At 42.6% G+C, this 20,861-nt stretch overlaps 1 protein-coding gene across 3 annotated transcripts in view; it reads left to right on the forward strand.

Moving 5' to 3' along the window:
- LOC126299113 (microtubule-associated protein Jupiter-like) overlaps window positions 1–20,861 on the forward strand; it is a 110,306-nt gene that overhangs the window by 48,855 nt on the left and 40,590 nt on the right. Inside the window, exon 1 of one of the 3 annotated variants that reach the window (XM_049990815.1) lies at window positions 13,713–13,885. The exons of the other annotated variants lie outside the window; for them this stretch is intronic. Within the exon in view, the coding sequence (XP_049846772.1) occupies window positions 13,884–13,885 (2 nt within the window). The 5' untranslated portion in view covers window positions 13,713–13,883. Of the gene's footprint in view, window positions 1–13,712; window positions 13,886–20,861 lie in introns of those variants that run through there. 3 annotated transcript variants of the gene reach the window in all.

Raw genomic sequence — 20,861 nt, forward strand, 5'->3', positions numbered from 1 at the left:
ATTACATTCTTCTTGAGGTCTGAGGGTATTTCGTATTTCTCTTACATCTTGCACACCAGGTGGAATTGTTTTGTCATGGCTGGGTCTTCCAAGGACATCATTAGTTCTGAGGAAATGTCGTCTTACTCCTGGGGCATTTTTTCGACTCGCGTCTTTCGGTGCTCTGTCAAATTCTTCTCGCAGTATATTTCCCATCTCTTCATGTACTACCTCTTCTTTCAATAATATTCCATTAAAATTCATTTCCCTTTTATAGCCCCTGTATATACTCCTTGCGTCTTTCAGCTTTCCCTTCTTTTCTCAGGTCTTGTTTTCCTCCGAGTGCTTGATATTCGTACAGATGCTTAGAACTCTCTTCTCCAGAGGCCTCTTTCATTTTCCTGTGCTTATGCTGTATGAAATATCAACAAGCACCTGAAGTGTTGAGCTCAAATATCATTTCAGCAAATGGGTTTCCCAATTTTCGTAGGTATCCCTACGAAAAAGAACTGAGGCACAAAGGTTATTGAATTGCAGTACGCACGTGACTGAAACACCACTTGGTACGCGAGGTGAGGTAGGAGATGCAGTAAACCTTCGAGCGCATGTAGCTGATTGGCGATCGCCATTAATGTTCATTAAATAAAGGTACCAGCACGATTTGCAACATGGACAGTCCTTCCAGATTTCAACATCTGTATCTTAGATACTGTATCGGAGTAGACAGACAACTAGTTACTAACGTATGCAAGCACTGTGCCTGTGAGCAAGAAGCGGAGATGATGATTAATCCATATCGTGCAACCATTGCAAAAATGGCGCATCTAGTAGTCAGGAATAAAAATCTGAAGATGTGCACATAGCTCATTGTGTGTAAAGCTGTTAACACCGGTATGCGTCTCTGAAATTTTGTCTGTAACTCTTTAAGACTTAGAAAAGCTGTTGCGCTTCCACCAGCAGAAACTCTCATTTTGAATATAAAATGAAAGTCTGAGTCTTCAGAATTAAACCTACAAAGAGAACATTACTGTTCAATAGCAGCTGTGATGGTTAGGACGTATCCATTGCGTGAGTGATCTAGACTTTTCTTAGAAAGGTGTTTCACAGTGGAATGTGTCCTGTTTAGACCCAGTGGAGTTTCTATGAAGTCGTGGAAGTAACAGGTTAAACCGATCTTGGAGATTTTCAGTATCATTGCAGATACACTTGAATAACTTGCAATAGATCTAAAATTCCATCGCCAAATTCCTCAAAGGTCCGAAGAAAAACGCCAGAACAAGACAAGTGATTAACATAATAGAACCGCTGCCCCATTGTTAACGCAGAAATCATACAGGGTGTAAACGACAAATGTTTACAGCGTACTACAGTGGTGTAGTTGAAGTTGAAACGAACAGTTTCCGAGCGTTCTAAGGCGCTGCAGTCGTGTTTTGTGCGGCTGGTCCCGGCGGAGGTTCGAGTCCTCCCTCGGGCGCGCGCGCGTGTGTGTGTGTGCGCGTGTGTGTGTGTGTGTGTGCGCGTGCGTGCGTGTGTGTGTGTGTGTGTGTGTGTGTGTGTGTGTGTGTGTGTGTGTGTCGATAGGATAATTTAGGTTAAGTAGTGTGTAAGCTTAGGGACTGATGACTTTAGCAGTTAAGTCCCATAAGGTTTCACACACATTTGAACATTTTTGAACGAATAGTTTGATACAGGATACTTATTGTGTATCAAACCGGAAAAAACCAAAAACTGGCCTTGCGAAGCCGCAGCGCATGCGCTCTGCACAGTATTTTCAATATCATCTTGCTCTCTCACGTCACCGGCTTAGTCGGCTATTTGGGTTAATATTGTTAATTTAATCTTTTCCATGAGGGCAATGAAAGAAAGATTTCTGTAAACGTTATGCAAAAGAAATTACGTTTACAATTCGATTTAAATTTATCCCTTCCAAACAAAGCAGTTTTATAGTAAGTTGGCCACACAAACAAAACTATTTGATACTTTATGCTGCTAAAATTCACAATATATTGAGGTAAAATTTAGAAAGTGGAAGTTTTACATCCTGTAAATGCAATAACAATGTTTTTAATATCAAAGGACTATTTCTGCCAAAATCTCGCGCGGTTGTAGCTTAGGTGGGTCTGTTTCGGAACAAGTATCCTATCGGTCTGTGCATGATACCAGTAAGTTCCAAATGGGCGCGCGAAAAAGCCGTTTTTCACTGGGTTATATCCCTGATTCTTCTGATCGGAGGTGAAGCGTCAAGTACAAAATGTGGAAGACAATTTAAAATCAGAGATGGTAAAACAGTCTCTCTTAAAATTGAGCGAATGTCCAAATCCGCAATAGCTGTTTGTTTTTCCACGGTATGACGACAGGTTTCATACCCTGGAGGTATATCTTCAAGGTTTTTACCGTGGAGTGACGTGGTTTTTCGCGCACTTGTAGCTTATAATTCGCGGCACATGAAGTACCAGTTTTGACTCGAAGGTATACCTTCAGGCTATGAAGCCGGTCGCCATACAGTGGAAACTCAATCAACAGCTGTGCTGGTTTGGACTGTTTTAATGTAGACTATTTTACCATCTCTAATTTTAAATTGTTTGATTGTCCTTCACACTATGTAAAAGGTTTTTAGCTGTGGTGGTCCGATCTGTAAGGTTATTTGAAGGGGTCATGAGTTTTGGCCTAGCGACCATTTGTATAGCCATCGAGAGAACGGGCATCCTTTAGCTATCTTGCTGTACCAGATCAAAATTTAAACATCGTACATGCCTTCCAGACATAGCAAATTAAGCAAATCGTTTGGTTCTTTTGCATGAGGTGTGTTACAGGGTGAAACTTAGGTGGCCTGTTCGTGGTTGTCTCCTGAGGAAATCGCCAAAACCCACGATTTATGGGTACCGAAGGTGTACTATTTGTGGGGATGGCTACTTCTATACTTTCTATTCATGGCAGATCGTGGAAATTTTTACCATATGTTTTAAAATTATGGTCTCAGGGAACCTCGAACATTTTTTGATATTGTTATTCGTTACCCAAATCTAGGTCCAAAGTTACCATACTAATGCACGTAATATCCGATCTGAGGCGTAAATGTAGTTTTAACTGACGTAGGGAACACATGGAACGGGTTCTACAGCGGCATTGTAGTCAGTCGTCAGATATACCACAGGTCACCGCTTCAAATGAGGGGGCAAGCCTACGACCTCCACATTCTGTGATGAGACGTGGACATTTAACACCTTGCCGCCGACTCGTGATTTCTATGGATGTTAACGACATTTGCAAGCGAACAGTCGAACAGCTTCGCAGAGATAGTCGTTCCCACGCAGTGGATGTAAGTAACAACCAGACTTATGTCTTAGCTGCTTATGTTTGTGGATTTCACCATCTGCGGATTGAAATCGTATGTTGAAGTCCTGCTTAAACTCATCTGGCGTGGGAAAAATGTTGCATAGTTGGCGGTTCTTCTATTTTGAATTTGGATGCGTATTTTTCCGTGTGGAAGCTCCGTCGTACCTCCTCTTGAAAGCAAAAGTTATGGCTACCGATTACCTTTCAGACTTATTAACTGGCGTAAAAAGAGTGTATTGCGTAAATATGTAAAATTTAACGGTAGGATTGTGGCATGTGCATTTTAAGCTATAGGTGGTATTTCTCAAAAACGACAGGTATCGAAGGAAACATTAGGTTATTGTCGTAGACCTACATACAGTATTACGGTTACGAGAAGGTCAAAGAACGCTGTGCAGAGTTTCACTGAATGAGAAACGCAAGATTTTACCTACAGGTATCATTGTTGCGAAATTTTAGATGAAAATCTGAAAGAGGTTGCACTCATTCTAAACTGCGTAAATACGCTTTATCAATACCCAAAGCGTGGTAGCAGGAACTCCTAGATTTCAGATGCTAGCAGAGAATCAATTTTTTTGCTATGCCGCAGTCTGCAGTTTTTTTTTACTGTAGATCTTGAATTTTAGCATAAAGTTATTATATCTCAACTAAAACATATTTCAGTGGTATAAGGTGGAGAAAATCCTGCAGTTGTAGCAAAAGAGGCTACTTCGAAAATAATAAACAGAGAGGTTATTACTGGCATCTGCATTCTGGTTATCACATTTAGTCGTGTTATCAATGTTTTTTTCTTTAAAGATGTTTGAAGAACAATAGCTATGGTGGAAGACAGCAGTGGAAATACGCCTTGCTTTAGTCAGTCCGGCGCTCCTGGGTGGCGAGACGATACGACTTCCGGCTTCCTGTTGTTCCAGAGCACGAGATAACTACTGTCTGTCAGCACTTCAGCGTTATGCCGCGCGTAGGAGCAAACCTATTCAGACATGCGATTTGCATTCTAAGTGTTACTCTTGAAGGTCGTGCACAGCGCGTATCACTCAAGTGTCGGAGCGACCGTACATTTTTCACTCTTCTATTGCCAGATAGTTTTCAGTAAGTAACGTCTGTATTTGCTTTCTATCGAACGGATGAATCTGCATATCGTGAAGTAATTGGCAAATTTGTACGGTGCTGAATACATAGTGCATTTCTTGAACGGTTTATATTAGGGAAAGAAAAGCTTTACGATATATGGATGTACCTAATTAGAATCATCTCCAGCAGTTGTATCCATGTTTCCAAGCGAGAGAACTTTCTGTAAAACACTGTTTTGTTGCAGGATTGTTTGTGTGTTCACTTGTGGCTCATTTGGGAACATGTCGTTGTTCGAAAGGTTTTCTTTTTTCCTCCATACTGATAGAAGGTAGACATAATTCTCTCTGCTTTATGTATGTGTGTGACACTGTCATACAAAATTACTAATTTATTCAGATCACATGTGTGACGCAATTAACCGTTTTCAGCTATCGTGGCATAATATGACGCGATGAAGATCCCGAATATCAAAATCGGGCAGCACCCTATTTGACCATTAGTACAAGTGTACTAGGTGGGGCTAGACTTCCCTGAAAGACAGCAATGCGCGACAGACCGTCTTTGTTCTGTGGAAGCGCATGGTTGCCATTCTTCCGGACCTTGGTACGTGCTCTCTACGGAAGCCTGAGTGGTACGGATTGCTGGCAAGCTGTGCGTTGTCATTGGGTCCACGGAGAGTCCACAATGGGGCGAGTACACGCCCATCGTCGCATGCTAAATCAAAGAGTGAAGGTATTTTCTACATCTCTGATAGTAGCAGGTCGTGTCTTAACTTTAAATGTCGACAAGAAAGATAAATTTAATTTCCGTATCATTATTGCAGCCCTCACCGAAACGCCAAATGGAAAATCTAACTCTTTATATAGCTGTGTAATCGTGATTAAAGTTCCAAAGGGCTGCCATTCTATCCTCGGATGTCGCAAGAATTTTTCTGTGGGTTAACTAAAAGATATCTTCTACGTAATAAAAAGAAAAATAAACAGCACGGTGGTTCGGAGTCAGCGTTAAACTCAGGTTACCATTGTAACTGACGGTGTAAGCATAGTGTTCGGTAATACAATAATATCATGCCTAGTAAAACACTGTGGTGTTCAAACCAACCTTAGAATTGAAGACATCTGTAATTTTTTTATCCTTTGGCGAGCCTTGGAGTTGTTCACCTGTTGCGGACAGTGAATGTTGTCTTTCAAGGCTCTGGAAGTCAGCTTATTGTTTACTCTAGTATCCGTCAAGTCGCTTATGGGAATTGTTTCGTGTGGTATGGCGAGATAAATGTCACTGTAGCTGCAATCTCTGTATCCAATTTTGACTTACCCGAAATGTAAATGGCGTTTTGTCCACGGAGGGTAGGAGATAAACTTCAGCATCTAAACAAGGAGTAGTAGTGAGAAGTGAAGTGGCATGACAAGAATATCTTAACCATTTTAATTACGAGGGAGACTTGACTGGTACAGAGACGCTGTTACTTTGTTAATCACGGCAACAATAGAGCGGATAATTTGTGTAATGGGTAATCACCTTGCCGCTAAATCTCTTACCTGTTAAATTAAAGCTGTTTGATGCAGGGTTTAATGAATAACGCCCGATGTGAGGCCATGATAAGGCACATGGAATGGTCTTCCACAATTCGTCACCCGCCTTTTAAGGTGTTTGTTTTGAGGGTACGGTTGATTTAATCAGTCTGTTACGTGGGAGGTTACGAGTACCTCTCATTTAGTTCTAAGACTTTGTGGCAACTATCGTCTTCAATAAAAAATGAAAAATTGCAGTGTAACTTGTTCTACGCGGTGCACTCTTAGCTTTGCCGTTAACTTAGGTTTGCGCACCCGTCGTTCACAGGAGGAAGCAACAGCATACCACCTCTGACTGTCTATGGTGCTCATACCAATATTCGTTGTAATTACGTACGGTCTGTTAAGTAGGATCGTGGTCGTATTAACAAGTTGAAAAATATATTTGAAAACACACATATACATACATACATCGTATATGAACAAACGAAAAATGCAATTATAGTTAATAATACGTAAAGTCACCCGCAGCGTGGATAATTGCTTGGCATCGCCGAGGATTGCTTGAAACAGTTTTCCGCGTGTTCACATGGAAGAGACCTCCATTTGCGTCGGCAGCTGTTAGAGTGAATTTTGCTTGCGCTTGACGCAGTGTTAAGAATTGGTTTCCCGAAACAAGGTTAATACGTTTTTCCACGTTACAGATTGAGCCGTGTTCTTAAATATCATCCACGTTTTTAACGATTTTAAAACGTTTTACCCCCTGCTGTACAAATGACTTTCCCATATATGTAGACGCCGCGCATGACTCACTTTCGGACCTTGGCGAAACACAGCCTCAAAACTCGATGCGTAAGCTGCGCTCACGTCTCATCTTGTGTATATCAGTCGAGAATTTAAAGTAAACTAATGCTTTATGTACATTGAATGAAGGATAAAGGTTCATGCTGTTGGACGGTGGAAGAACTAACGTGAACTATTCCACTGTGTGTAATGCCGACCGGGCTCTTATTTAAGAGTGCATTTAGGTAATTAGAATGAGTAGAATGTAAGCCATTATTCGGGACCTGTACAAGGATGAATTTAGAGTTGCTGTGTTTTACGGAAAACCCTCTTGCCGTGACTACGTGCATAAAGGCTTTTTCCTTTTCACTAAATACTGTAAGTTAAAATCCTCTACCGTGATTTGCTGTCTATGTAAAGGCTAATCTCAGGAACTACTGCAGGGAGTCTGATACGGTTTTCTCTAATAGACTGACTCACGAGGAGGGTTCATGTATATAATTTATAAGTATTCCATGCAAGTTTAGGGTGAGTGCCGATTGAGTTCTGCCTCCTGAGAACTTAGCTGGCGTAAATCGTTTAAGTAATAACAGAATTCCGAGTTAATATTCAGTTACCTAACGTTGTTCCCTGAATCTTAGCGCTACACAGTGGTCCGTAAACACAATTACCACTACGCCGCTCAAGTCGTCCGAACTTAGCTCTCCCCGAGCGAACCCGGGGTGGATCGTTAGTAATATTCAGGGTGGTCAGAAACCGTTTAAGAAGCTTTTGAGGTTATTGCAGCGTAGGTTGCGTTGAGTAATAATTCTTTAGATAAAAATTTCTATACATTGCCTCGTTTCAGAATTAATTAGCATTGAAATTGGCCAACGGGTTCGTTGCACGGGCGCAAATTCAAGCGGCCCACCAGTTAGATGTTTTCATAGTGTAGAATGTAGATGATAGCACATAAGGCTGCACCTCCTTCGGTTCGAGTTCGGGCCTTAATAGTGTCCCAGATCCAATTTTTATATCGCTCTCTTGCTTCGATGCAAAGTCGGTGACGTGCCGCTTGAATTTAAGCCTGATTAGCTAACTTCAGTGCTAATTGACTTGGAAACGGTGACTTATGGAAATTTTTTTCTTAAAAATTATTTCTGTACAGCCTACTCCATAACTCTTAGTCTTTCCAGACTGCTTCTGAACATCGTGTATAATTTTAAGTGTCCAGCACAGTCTCCTTGAAATAGGTTAACGAATCGCGATTTCACTCAACCCGCAGGTACATGTTCCTAACTTTTCTGTGAGAAATGGCCTATTTTTGTAATAAATAACTTTTTAATTACGGTTCGCTTTGATACTTCTGAAAAGTTGCGATGCTTTACTGTTTTTCAAGGGCTTCGTGCGTATTGTATTTGAGTGCGTTTCCCGAGAGGAATTCGCTTTCATATTCAGTATCATATTTGTTTCGCTACAAAGCGAAAAAAAGTGGCATACGTACATTAGACAAAGAGAAATGCAGTTTAAGACATTTACTTGCCGCAAATTACATTAGAAGTAAAGAAATGGACTTAAAGTGTAATTTCCTTACAGTGTATAAGGTCTTTGGAGATAATTAACACTTTTATACATAGCACGCTTGTAGAATTACAGAAAAAAACGTGTTAATATTACAAATTCCGTGGAATTACAATGCGCTGGTACCATCCGTTTGTGCGGTTCTGACAAGACTTCAGCGTTAACCAGTGGTAGTTCCTGTTATGATGATTAAAATGAAAGGCAATGTTTCTCAACAGCACTAATGTCCTCTATGGTTTTTATTGTGTATATAGGTTTTATTTAACAGGTGTGAGCAGCACATCGAGCGAATTCCATATGTAGGCAGTGAGTCATTACTCTTTCTCAGAGTTGAAAGTGAACGCCTCACGTCTTAACAGTTCAAAAGTCAAGCGGTGGCGCCGGTTACTCATTAATCTTTGCTCCCTCGTCTACTCCTTGCAAGTTACTGCATTGCGTCATTTGATACAGAGCAGTACGCCGTGCAAGCATGAAAAGAATCTGATATCTTTGCCCTTGTCCCATCCTGCTATCGCTAGTGTCAGAAAACAGTGTGATTCACGAAATAAACATTCACTATGAATCAACACTGCTATGTTTCATCTTAGAAATGGTGACACCTGAGTCATAGTTGTTACTGAGCAAGTGGAGTGGTTAAGGATACGAGGATTATTGTAATAGAGTATAACACCGCAATAAAATATTTTAACATCTTCGACGTTGGTAAACAAATGTAGCGTCTAAAGCGTTATTTCTGGTTGTAGATACAAAATGGTTTATACAAGAGGTTGGTCATAAAGCTATATAAAAGAGTGCCCTTCTTGGAGAACCGTTTCTCAGAGACCTGATTTACCCATAATCTTTCCTTTAAAAAATGTTTCCGTAAACTATCTTTAAATACTTTTTCTCTGAAGTCTGATAATGGATACAGCGTGGATGCGCTCGACATCAGCAGCAGGAGCGATGACTTCCTGTTGTATGCACCACTGGTTTTCAAGATGGAGGTAAGACGACTGTTTCCTTCTGCCGAAGTAGGCTGTTTTTCGTTTACGAAATCGTAACACCATCTTCGCGTTGGTTGTGCCCAAGACTAGAACTACTTCGTGGCGCAACTAGTTACTGACAATGCGAATTGGTTGAAAACCATTCTTCTCGGTAGCCAAATTTTCCTGACACAGGAGACGATCAAATCGAGTGAGGCTAGAGGGCGTGCATGAGTAGGTTTCATCCTGACTTTGTGTAACAATTTTAGTGTTTCCATCCACATTCGTTTCTTTTGTGTTAGGGCGTTGATAACCTCGCCGTTGAGCGACACACACACACACACACACACACACACACACACACACACACATCCGCGCGCGAGACGAGGATCTAATACACACACCTCTGTAGCACTGTGTAGTCTAACCCTTGACCTATAAACATATCCACGATTTCTTGCTCATTATGTATTATGGTATAAACGTCTCGTGTAATTAATCGAAGAGGTTACGTGTGACACGCGACACATAGATTTCTTCTTGCCTTGCTTTATGGTTTTAGACAGAGGAAGATGATCAGAATTTTTGTTGCTAAGAGACACTGCAAACATTTTTTTTTAATGTTGAAAGTAACCAGATCCGTAACTCGCTAGGCGGCTAGAGGAACACACCTACCACCGGTGTTGCAGACAGCACATGCACAACACGGTAAGCAAATTGGTTAACTGCACATCGATAAACAGATAGCACGGCACAACGCGATCGTAGTTCGTAAAGGAAATATGTTTCCGTTGATGGTTTCTCTGACTCAGTTGTTCAGTTACCCTTCGCTGGAATTTCAGCTCATTCAATATCCGTAATAGCTAGTTGTTGCCTTCGCAGTATTGCTGAGTGTTAACAGTGGATATAAAACTGAATTAAATTTCTTAGTATTTTCTTCGTATATGTTCGCTAATAGCATCTGTCTTTCTGGAGGTTCCAGAGTTTCATAGTAATGTGGAATCCAGTTAATCTTTCCAACCTTCCAAAGATGGAACTTGAAAAACATGGTATGCAATCGAAATCATCTACTTCTCCTGAAGACCTACATGTGGGTTATTAGTTAATTTCCTGGACATTTATTCGAATGGTATCGAAATTTTGTTAGAAATTACGGGGAGATTTAAGAAACAGGAAAGGACTCGGACGATTCCGTGAATTGTTGTTCGAACGATGATTGCTGTGCTAACTAAAGTTCGAGTGAAAAATAAGAGTACCTACCAAACTCTAAGAAAACATGCGAGGCAGTAAATTTTTCGTTTAAACGAAGAGGGGGGGGAAACGCTTATTAAAGTTAAGCAGTATGTGAAGCCGGTTTCGTTAAACTGCTCGTGAGGCAGTATGCAGATACCGAGGGAAATCTAAGAGTGTGGGCCCTCTGAATTGCAAGCGAGATAAACATAACTGATTTCCAGGCTTCTTCAACCTGGTTAAACAGATTGAGGAAATTATAGGGAAAAGGAAGTCGCAAAATTGCGGTTTTTACTTAAACATGTAGAGGAGCTTTCATGAATAGGTAATAATCTAGACGAATTCTTAGCGTCTTGTTATCTCTTAAAATGCGGTATATGAGGCCAGTCAGTCAGATTTCATGTAAGAACTGTGCGCAAATCACTATTTATCAGATCGAAAAAGACTATCGCTTGTGCAGTCGTCGAATGCTAAGACACATTCGTATACAACAATGCCAGTGATATCTTAAATCTCCCCGTAATTTGTGGGTTACTGTTTCCGCAGCTTTATGTCTTCAGGAACCTCAAGGCAAGATGATTTACACAAAGTGCGACATAGTTTGATCGACGTAGTAAAATCTGGGAAATCTGGTAAAATGGGAGAGAATAATTTTAAATATTACATCCAAAACATATTTGCTCTGCATGCTCACTTGTTTCGAACTTCCGTATATATGTGCTAGCCCGGAACAGCTTGCAGCCGTCTCGAACCACACTTGCATCTCTGACACGAACAAGTTGTGACGCGTCTGCACATACTACTCTCACGCTCGGTTCTCTCTTCAGGTTTCTAATAATCTCTTTGTTTACATTACGTTTCTACGGAATGCTGAAAAAAATGCACGCAAGTTTTATGGTGGTCAACCTGTACTGAAGCGAGCCATTCGAAGATGTAATAGTCAAATCAGAGGTTTGAGTGGGAGCCAAGAGAACTTTTGGGCTTTTCCGACGAACAGTTATATTGTTCATCATAAAAATGAGAAGCGTCACATTTTGTTCAATTTGACCCTTGAATCTGAAATTTGAAATTTTTCAGAACTGTCGCTTAAAATTCTGCCTTTCAAAACGTAGATCCTGTTGGTGATTCTTCTTTCCTTAGTGCTTCCCCATATTATACAAGGTGAACCAGAACCCTGAGAATTTCTGAGGTGGTTCGAGAGTATTCTGAGTATTTCGGTGCAAAGGAACCGTGATCTCCGATGTCTCGGTACAGAGTAATGACACATTTATGATTAATTTGGTTTGTGACCATACTTACCTTTGTCTCTTTACATATGAAGAAACCTATAATATACAACCACCAAAACGTCCAACACAATGCACAGAGCAATACAACCACTTTCATTGCCGCGGCATTGATGCCGTTGCTGCGGGAACGGCTTAGGATAGCGTCCACGGCTCTCAGTGGGCCTACGCGCGATGTGTATATCGACCAAATCTCAATCAGTACATCTATCCGTACTGCTGTGTACCACTATTAACGTATAATTAACACTGCCGGAAAAAGAAACCAAAGACGGGACGTAGCAGTAAGAATGCAAGCTTGAGGGCGAAGATTGACGGTCCTTGCTGTTGACAACGGTAATACCCAATCAGACACACCGCGTACCGTCGGCACTGCAATGTTGTGCCGTAATTTAAAGTGTGGCACATATTCTGACCTAATTTACATTTAAATACAAGATTGTAATTGTAGCTAGGGATAATACATTGGCGAAATGACTTTCCTTCGTGGGGGGGGGGGGGAGGGGGGGGCGTAGTTTCTGCTATGAATGTCCGTCTGAAAATGACGGGGTTTTAGGAAATTCCAGCGTTTGTAAATGATTTCCGCGAAGCCTTCAGAACAAAACATTGTAAAGAAATAAAGCTCATTCGGAAGGGGAACGTTTTCGGAGCCTGTCAAAATTAAAGCATTTGGTTTTGAATTCTGAGGAACCGAAATCTCATTTTTTCCCGGGTCCCGTTAAATGACATAATGGTTGGCGGGAATAGTGCAGCGCGTTTCCTGCTTTAAGTATGTCCCACTCAGCTAATAGTTCGTGTTTAATTACCTTGGTGAGATTGAGATGTTAACCGCGATGTTCCTTTTTCCTAGGAGGCGATAGTGATGAGTCATTCATAATGATAATTATTTTGTCTTGTCTTTGAACTGTAAACGACGGCATTGTAGATCACTTAACACGTCTTTTGTGAGTTTTATAGTCGCTTAGTTCGATTTAAAAAATTCCTATTATCAAATATTGCCAATTGTTCCTAGAGTCCAGTGTCAAGATACGTGTCTCGGCTTTCTAAATGTGCGAGCAGTAATTGCTTCATGTAAAAGCTTTTGCGATGCATCCCAAAATTCCAACCGTAAATTTCAGGAACTTCATTGGGTCATATCGTCGGAATTACTCTGTTGCCCACTGTAGTTGCCGCACTATTAGACGAAATCTAATTGACTTAATACGGAATACCGCGCAACACTTAGTTCTTGTGGAGTCTTATGAATAATTACTTGCTGTCTTCGTATGGGTCTACTTTTCTCAAAGTGCAGCGTGAGAAGACGCACCTAGTGCTGTTAATTGGTCGGTTGTTGATTTGAAACTCTCCGACCCGAAACTCACTTAGAAATGACAATTCGTCGTTCTGAATGTTTTGATTTTTTGCTGCATAGCTAATTGTGCCTCATCAGAATTAGTTTACTTTGCTCACACAGGAATATAGTGCAGATTACTAGCATCTTGCACAAAGAATAAAATCTGTGTTGACCGAAAGTTTTGGCTGTTTGAAAAACATGAAACTGAAATTATTCAGAGAACCCATTTGAAGAAACTATCCATACTAACAGGAAACTGCTTCAAAGTCGTGTTGACTCGCAACCCCAAAGTCTTGCGATAGTGGCAGGAGGTCGCTCGGTCTAAAGTGCATCTTCGTGGCTGCATTAAGTCAGGTAGCACCGGGTCGCAGTTGTTATGCTACCGCATGTGCCGAAATTTTCAATCATTGTAAAAAGCTTTGTTTTGTGAAAGCTAATCGTGGGTGTGCTACATTCCGTTGCCCTGGTCGCCTGAATACTCTTTAACGCGAGCATTGTGCTAAGTGGCGAGGGTGGAGGAACGGCTTATCTGCAGTAGCGCCAGGCAGTGGCGGAGACGTGGCGCAGTGCCGATTATCGAACCGACGTCAAGCTGCAAGTGCGAATGCTCCGCAGTGATAGGCGGGCCTGTGTCGCTGGGTAGTGTTGGACAAAGAAGTTGCGTAAGCGCGCTAAGGGTGGCTATGCTGCCTTATTAGGCAGCGCTGTGTCCGCTGCGGCAACCCTGGCGGCTCGTCTGCCCACATGTCCCGGCGGCCTCGGCTGGCCCTGCGCGCAGCACCAGACTCAGCTTCCAGTCTCCTGCACGCACGCGCTCCGTCCGGCAGTCATGTAAGTCACGCCGCATGCAGCGACGCCCCTCGTTCTGCTTCTCGAGAACCTTCTCCTTCCCGCCCGACTATCGACAAGTTGCTGGAGAGTAAGACGAGAGATGCTCTCGTCGGAGCCGCCCGAAGGCGCTCCTTAGCTGTGGTTGTCTTTTTGCAAACGCTGGCCGCAGCGATACAGTAGCGTTATTCACTGGCCTGCTGGGATAAGGCCGACTCTGTGAACGCCAGGCAACGAATCCTTCATTCGGATAGTTAGTGAGTTATGCCTCACTCTTGATCCTCGTTCAGCCTCAGCGCTTCTCATAACCGAGTATGACAACACAGACTGTTAAAGGAGAGGTTTCCCGAGAAGTGCGCTGCATGTTATTTCTGCCTATAGTCTGCGGTGCTCTGTTAGGTTAGTAGGTAACGTAGGACGACAAAGCTGGGTCATGTGTAACATACCTCTTGTACAAGCCGGTTGCCCCGCCTCCTCACCTGCGGCTGTTTGTCGTTCACTGAGCCATTGCAGCACGGCTCGTAACTGCCGAACCTTCGCTGTGCGCTAGGCGCACTTGATGGCAGTGGAGTCTTGTAAAAGTAAATCCAGAATCAGTGGTGTAGTGAAGAAATGTTTTAAATTGTAACAAGAAAGATTTTTCTAATTACTCGCGAGAAATGTTCTGTCGGAGCACTATGCCATCTTAATACAGGGCACCGCTGACGCGCTCTCTCTCTCTCTCTCTCTCTCTCTCTCTCTCTCGTGTGTGTGTGTGTGTGTGTGTGTGTGTGTGTGTGTGTGTGTGTGTGTGTGTGTGTGTGCGCGCGCGCGCGCTGTTTCGCGGGCGCATTTTGGATAGGACGCTACTCGTTAGCTAGGTTTTTCGTCGTGAATGCTGATAATCGTTTGGTATAGAAAAAGGCAAAATATTAGTTGTGCTGTCTTTTCATGCTAAGTCTACACGAGACTGAGTAAAATTTTAACAACAGTTGTATTTTGGTTGTTTAGCCCAATATTTCGTGTTTCTGAATATGTGCCGCACATTCAGTTACTACTAGGAGCAAATCGGATGAGATCGTCAACGTGGTTTTACTGAGTACAGGCCAAGTACTCCAATTCGGAAACCTGCATTCGGGCAGGAATTTTCTGGATACTGAAAAAGTATTGGTTCTGTATTGCAGCTGAAACTTGTATAATAATTTCACGAGGTTTGCTCTTCTAAAATTCTCGGATTCACGTGCAGTGAGTGGATAACTAGCCAACTATACATGTTAAACGGTAATTAAAACACGACAGGTACAAAGAAACGTGTAAGGGATGCATTAAGGCTTAATTAGCTGCACCGTAGCTTTGTTTTCGTCGGTCTTATTTCGCGGCGATCCAAGTAGCTGCTTTTATTTCTGGCAGGAATTCTCTGGACTATTTTAATTGTGTGGAGGATTCTTGAGACTGTCGCCTGTCCAGAGTGCGCCCAGTTTCATGTGTTTGTGTACGGTTAAGTGTTCAGCCAACCACTTGAAAAAGCCATATTTGCTGCTGCTGCTGCCACAAATCGCAAATTACCAGGTGTGTCCCATGTGCTGCAAAGAAATATAGATAGAAGCGTCGTCTAGAAAGCAATTACCTCTTATGTGGTCAAATGCTTCTGATATTTAGTAAACCATCCCATAGAAACTGATACATGACGTTTCGATGGAAGCGTGTCTTTGGGTTCAAACAAGATAAATATTAAATTATATGTAGCGCTCATGCTAGCAGACTGACTGTTGTAAGGATAGCTTTTCTTTTGTGCCGTAAACCAGCGTCCACAGAGTAATGATACCTTTACGAGCTGATCAGCACATACAGACAGCTTTTATTTCTGTGTTATTTCTTCATTTCTTCATCACAAGTGCATTTGGAAAACAGTTCGTGGGACGAATGGGTGACACGTTACGGTACAGTTAATATTCTCGTCGTAAGCGCCATGAATGTTTGACGCCAGTATCTGTTTTAATTGGTAAATAAGTATTCGTCATTCTTAATTGTTTGTAAGAGTTAGAGGTCACATTTTTTCTCGTATTATTCTTGTTTATTGCTATGAAATTTTTGAGATGATACATATGCATCGAGATGTAGTTGTCGACGCTTTCTTTTCATCCAGATTCAGTTTCCCATGATTTCTTCTAAATCACGTTAGGCGAACGTCGGGATGGTTCTTTTAAAGATTATACGGCTGAGTTGTTCTATGTCCAATACAAGCTGCTTATTGGTCTGTAGTGAACATTCACTCATTTCTTTAATCTTAGAGCACTGAAGGGGAAGAACTTGCATTGCTACTAAACCATCGTAAACTTTACTGCTCCACATTTTAATCACAAGAAATGATAATTTATAGGTTAAGCTTTTAAGTACAATTAGATCTCCAAAGGTATGTTACATACCAAATTAAGTACAAAATGGCCTGTTCTATACACGACTGCAAACGTAAATTTTACGAGGGTTTAGTAGTCCAGGGTTAACTACAGCCTATTATGACAGATCCTCTTTGATATCGCCTTCTCTCCCTCCCCCCCCCCCCCCCCCCCACACACACACACACACACACACACACACACACACACACACACACACACACACACACACACGGTGAACCTACCAGCATTCTCTTGCAGATGGCGTTGAAAACGGATTAGGAGCCACACCCTAGCTGTGGGACTCGCTGGGACATGATGGCCGTGAGCGGTTCTGGTTGTGTGCATGACAAACACCGAAACAGAAAACTGATTGTGTATGTGTTAGTAAAATAACCAACAAATAGCGGTAATATAGGTACGGGAGTTTAATTTTTATCTTGTATTGAAGTAGATCTTTTCAGGAAAGAAATGCAGTTTTAATTAGTGACATAGCGGTAATTTAATATTATCTTTGATTTTAGTATTGTTATACAGAGGAACATATTTAATTACCTATGACAGACTTTATGTACAATACGAAGAATAGCGTTTCTCATTAGTCGTGAATGTATAAAAGTTAGAGTTTTTGTTGTTACAGATTCCTAATGCATACATCTATGTTTGCAAACATGTCGAGAGCGTCTTTTATAGGTGCGTTACAACGGCGTCAAAGTTCTGCTTAACTCTAGACCCCTAAAGGGGGAAAGCTGCATTGCTATTAAACCACATTACATTGTAATGCTCCAGATTTATCCAGTCATAATTTACAGTTAATTACTATTATGATCTCCAGTGTTGGGCTACATACCAAATTACTTACAAAAGGGTCAAAAGGCGCTTTCAGACTGCAGTGATATGTTTGCCCGTTCTATGGCCTAATTCTATTGCAGCGGTTATCATTGCCATACCAAAATCTAACCGGGCCGTTCAATCCTTAAAACAATGTACGTCAGAAACCGTCTCTTGCGATTGCGCAGTGGTGCAGATCCTAGATAAGTATTTGCAAATAGTTTCGGCGATTTAGGTTTGTAATGGGATATCGGAAGACAAACATTTCGGCTCTTGCTATGTTCTAGTTTGGTTCTTGTTCCGACCACAAGTGTCTAGACGTAGACTTAAGCCACCGGAAGCTGGAATACGACACTGTCGTGGGCGTTTGGAACGCAGTGGTTGACACTACAAACATTTTTAGCAAGGTAACCGAAGTGTTGTATGCTACATTGTGTCCCATTGATTGTGAATCGTAGAAGTGTGTAACAATTTTTTACTAATTACGCGCTACCGGCATCAGTACGCTTTCAGAGGGCTTGCAACTATTCTCTATCGTGTTTAATGGCGAAGAGCAGAGAACAATTATTTTAAATAGTAACGAATAAATAGGTATTCTAGTCAAAGCCTATCAAAATTACGACTGTAGTGGGTCAGAGGTAGCTAAGCGGAATATTATTATTTGTATGATGCTCCCATCTTCCGTCTGTTCTTCGTTGGCTGCGTCTTTTTGTCTTGAAATTCGCTCAAAGAACCTCTCGATTTAATTATTTAACAGTGAGAAAAAATGAACTAAGCTGAACAGTGATTTGTCGGTGATATATAGAACTGAATGCCGAGTGACAGCTAAAGATGCGATTGCTAACATGATGATGAATGTCAGCTGGCCATATTTGTATAGTAGACTCATTTCATGGCTAGTTGATCGGTAACATTAGTATATTTACCTACTCACTTCAACAAAGTTCTGTGGTGTGTTGCTTCTCTTAGATAGAGCAAACGGAAGTTGGGTTAGCATGCCTGGCTATGCGACTTGTTAACAAGCAAGACTCTGCAGGAATGTCACACCGCCACGCCTGTACGAACTAATTTGCCGATGTGCGTTAACTACTTCACTGACGAATGTGACGGTGAAAGTGGTAAAACTAAGTGGAGATAACCACTGCTCTGAAGTTGACAAGAGGCTATTCTACCGTAAGATAGACACGGACATTCGAGGAGCTCGGTACAATGCTTGAAGCTGATCAATATGAAATTAGACATGTTAACTGTTAAGTTTGGGTAAAGGCGTGAAGGAACACCGTAAGACATTTGAGAAATATTCACATCGCGTATTATGCTTCATTTATTTGTACTTGTACTAATCAACCTAGATATTATTGCTCTTCACTGTTATCGGAAACAAGCGGTGACGTTACGATAAACAAGTACAGTGGTGACTAAGGAAAATGCAACGCACTGTCAATGCTTTCACCGTCGGTTGTGCGAATACTATCAGCCCCCGTTTACTCACTGACTCATATAGCTCGACCGAAGCATCGTCACTCTCAGTTGGAATAATATTGTGGTCGACTAATAATTACAAACGTAAATTGTTGTGCCATTACGAGGATACATCAAAAAGTAAACATGCCGTCCCGCGCACTATTGCACAAGAAGAATGGCGCGTTGTCAGAACAGGGAGTGCATCTTTTAGGTTTCCTGCATATGCAGTTCTGCTGTGGTAGGGATAACGTGCATCGCAGTGGGGAGTAAAATGGCACGGAAACTGTAAATGGTTCCAAAATGTGACTAAGGCCGCCCAGACGTGGATGAAGGAAGGTCATCGACATCGATCACAAAGTCCGGCCAGTCGAGGAACTGACTCGCAGCAGAAGCAAATTTTTCGGTGATAAAGTTCACACGGCGGTTCTCAAATGGCTCAGTGACCATGGAGCGGATTTCTAGCGTCGAGAAACGGAGCGAGTGGCAGTTGTTAAGAGGCCTGCTGACTACGGTGAAGAAATCATGTATGTGTCATTTGGAAGTGTGGTGCAGCATTCAATAAAAGTTAATCGGCCTGCTATAATAATGTCCAAGTAGCGTATAACATTTTGAAGTCCCCTCGTACTCCCCTGCGGGTCCGGGGGCTAGAAAAGTCCCGAGGTATTCCTTCCTGTTCTAACAGGCGACTGAAAGAAGTCTCTCACTTTTTCGGCCCTATGATTTCAGGTCCCATTCTATGGTTTGACCTGCCACTTTCCAAATTCTACAGAAGTGCGAGCCATATGGGGAAGGATGCCTTACGTGGTGCATGATTTATCCACAGTGCCCTTCGATTAGACCTCCTGAACCTCTTGTCATGGCTTTGCCCCTCCACTTGGAATTCAACTGTTTGGAAGAGGACACATTCTGGGGTATGTCATCTTCTTCAAATGTCTCCTGTCCTCTTTCGCCCACATGACAATATTGGATTTCTCCTCACCCAATATCCCGAACGGTAGCCAGTCCGTTGTGGTGGGGCTGGCATGTACCCATTTGGTGGTAGCCCCCTGACAACACAGGGATCGCGCTGCTGATGCCTGAACTCCCCACGTATGCCAAGGAGTAGATGCCTGTTTTCCTGGGGCATCAGGACTCCTGGAAACGGCCATCATGCCAGTTGGCCTTTGCTGTGGCGCCTGTGGGAGGAGCCCCTGATCGGAGTGGGTGCTAGTGATTGTACGGACCCAACAAAGTCTATGAAGGACAAGATAGAATAAAATGCCAACAGGTATGACTCTAAATCGTTTCCCACCCACACTACACAATGGGAGGAACGTAGAGCTACAGACCGAAGAGAGCCATATTCGCCTCGGTTTTTAGTCTGTAGCAGACCTGAAGGGGAATTTTTTCTACCAACGAGGTCTGTTTTTCCTTGAACACCTTGAGGATAAGTTAGGAGAAGTGGCAGCGCTCTCAAAGATGCGAAAAGTCGCAGTCTTGATTTAGACAGCATCCACAGCCCAATCCCGAGTGTTACTCGCCTGTGATAAGCTGGGTGATATTTCTGTTTCTGTCGTTCCCCATAAAGACCTCAAAATGGTCCAGGTGACTATTTTCCATCGTAGCCACCTCTTGCAGTATGACGACGAGCTCCGAGCCACTTTAGAACGGCGGGGTGTTCATTTTATCTGGCGCGTTTACAGGGGACCCAAAGACAACAGGGTTGCTACTGGTGCCGTCATCTTGGCCTCTGAGGGTGATTCATTGCCTGAAAAGGTAAAGGTGATGGTTTAGCGCTGTGACGTTAAACCATACGTCCCTCCCCCTATGCAGTGCTGGAAGTTCGGGCACACGTCTTTGTGCTGCACTTCCAGTGCCACATGTCGAGACTGTGGACGTCCACTGCACCTAGGTACTCAATATGCGCCACCTCCCACTTGCATCAACTGTGGAGACTACTCAGTACTCCAAAAGGAACGGAAAATTACTGAGTAAAAGACCATGGACCGGTTGACTTACACAGAGGCTAAACATAAATTCGTAAAATGACACCCCATTCAGTTAATGTCAACATACGTTGCAGCTACAGCTACAACACGATCGCTGTCCCAAGTGCCAATGGTTCGTCACTCTGTTTCACGAACAGTGGGCCCTCTGGGCTACCAGAATACATCCGCCCCCTTGGTGGTAAGGGTAAATCTTCCTCCGTTGCTCCCAAAGTAGGTACTTTGGGAGCAAGCGCCCCTTCCTTCAACGCAGGGGACATCGGTCTCCCCCCCCTCCCCCCCCCTCCCCCCCCTCCCTGTCAGAGAAGCAACAGCCTCCTCCGG

This window comes from Schistocerca gregaria, chromosome X (genome assembly GCF_023897955.1).
Source record: "Schistocerca gregaria isolate iqSchGreg1 chromosome X, iqSchGreg1.2, whole genome shotgun sequence".
Lineage (NCBI taxonomy): Eukaryota > Metazoa > Arthropoda > Insecta > Orthoptera > Acrididae > Schistocerca > Schistocerca gregaria.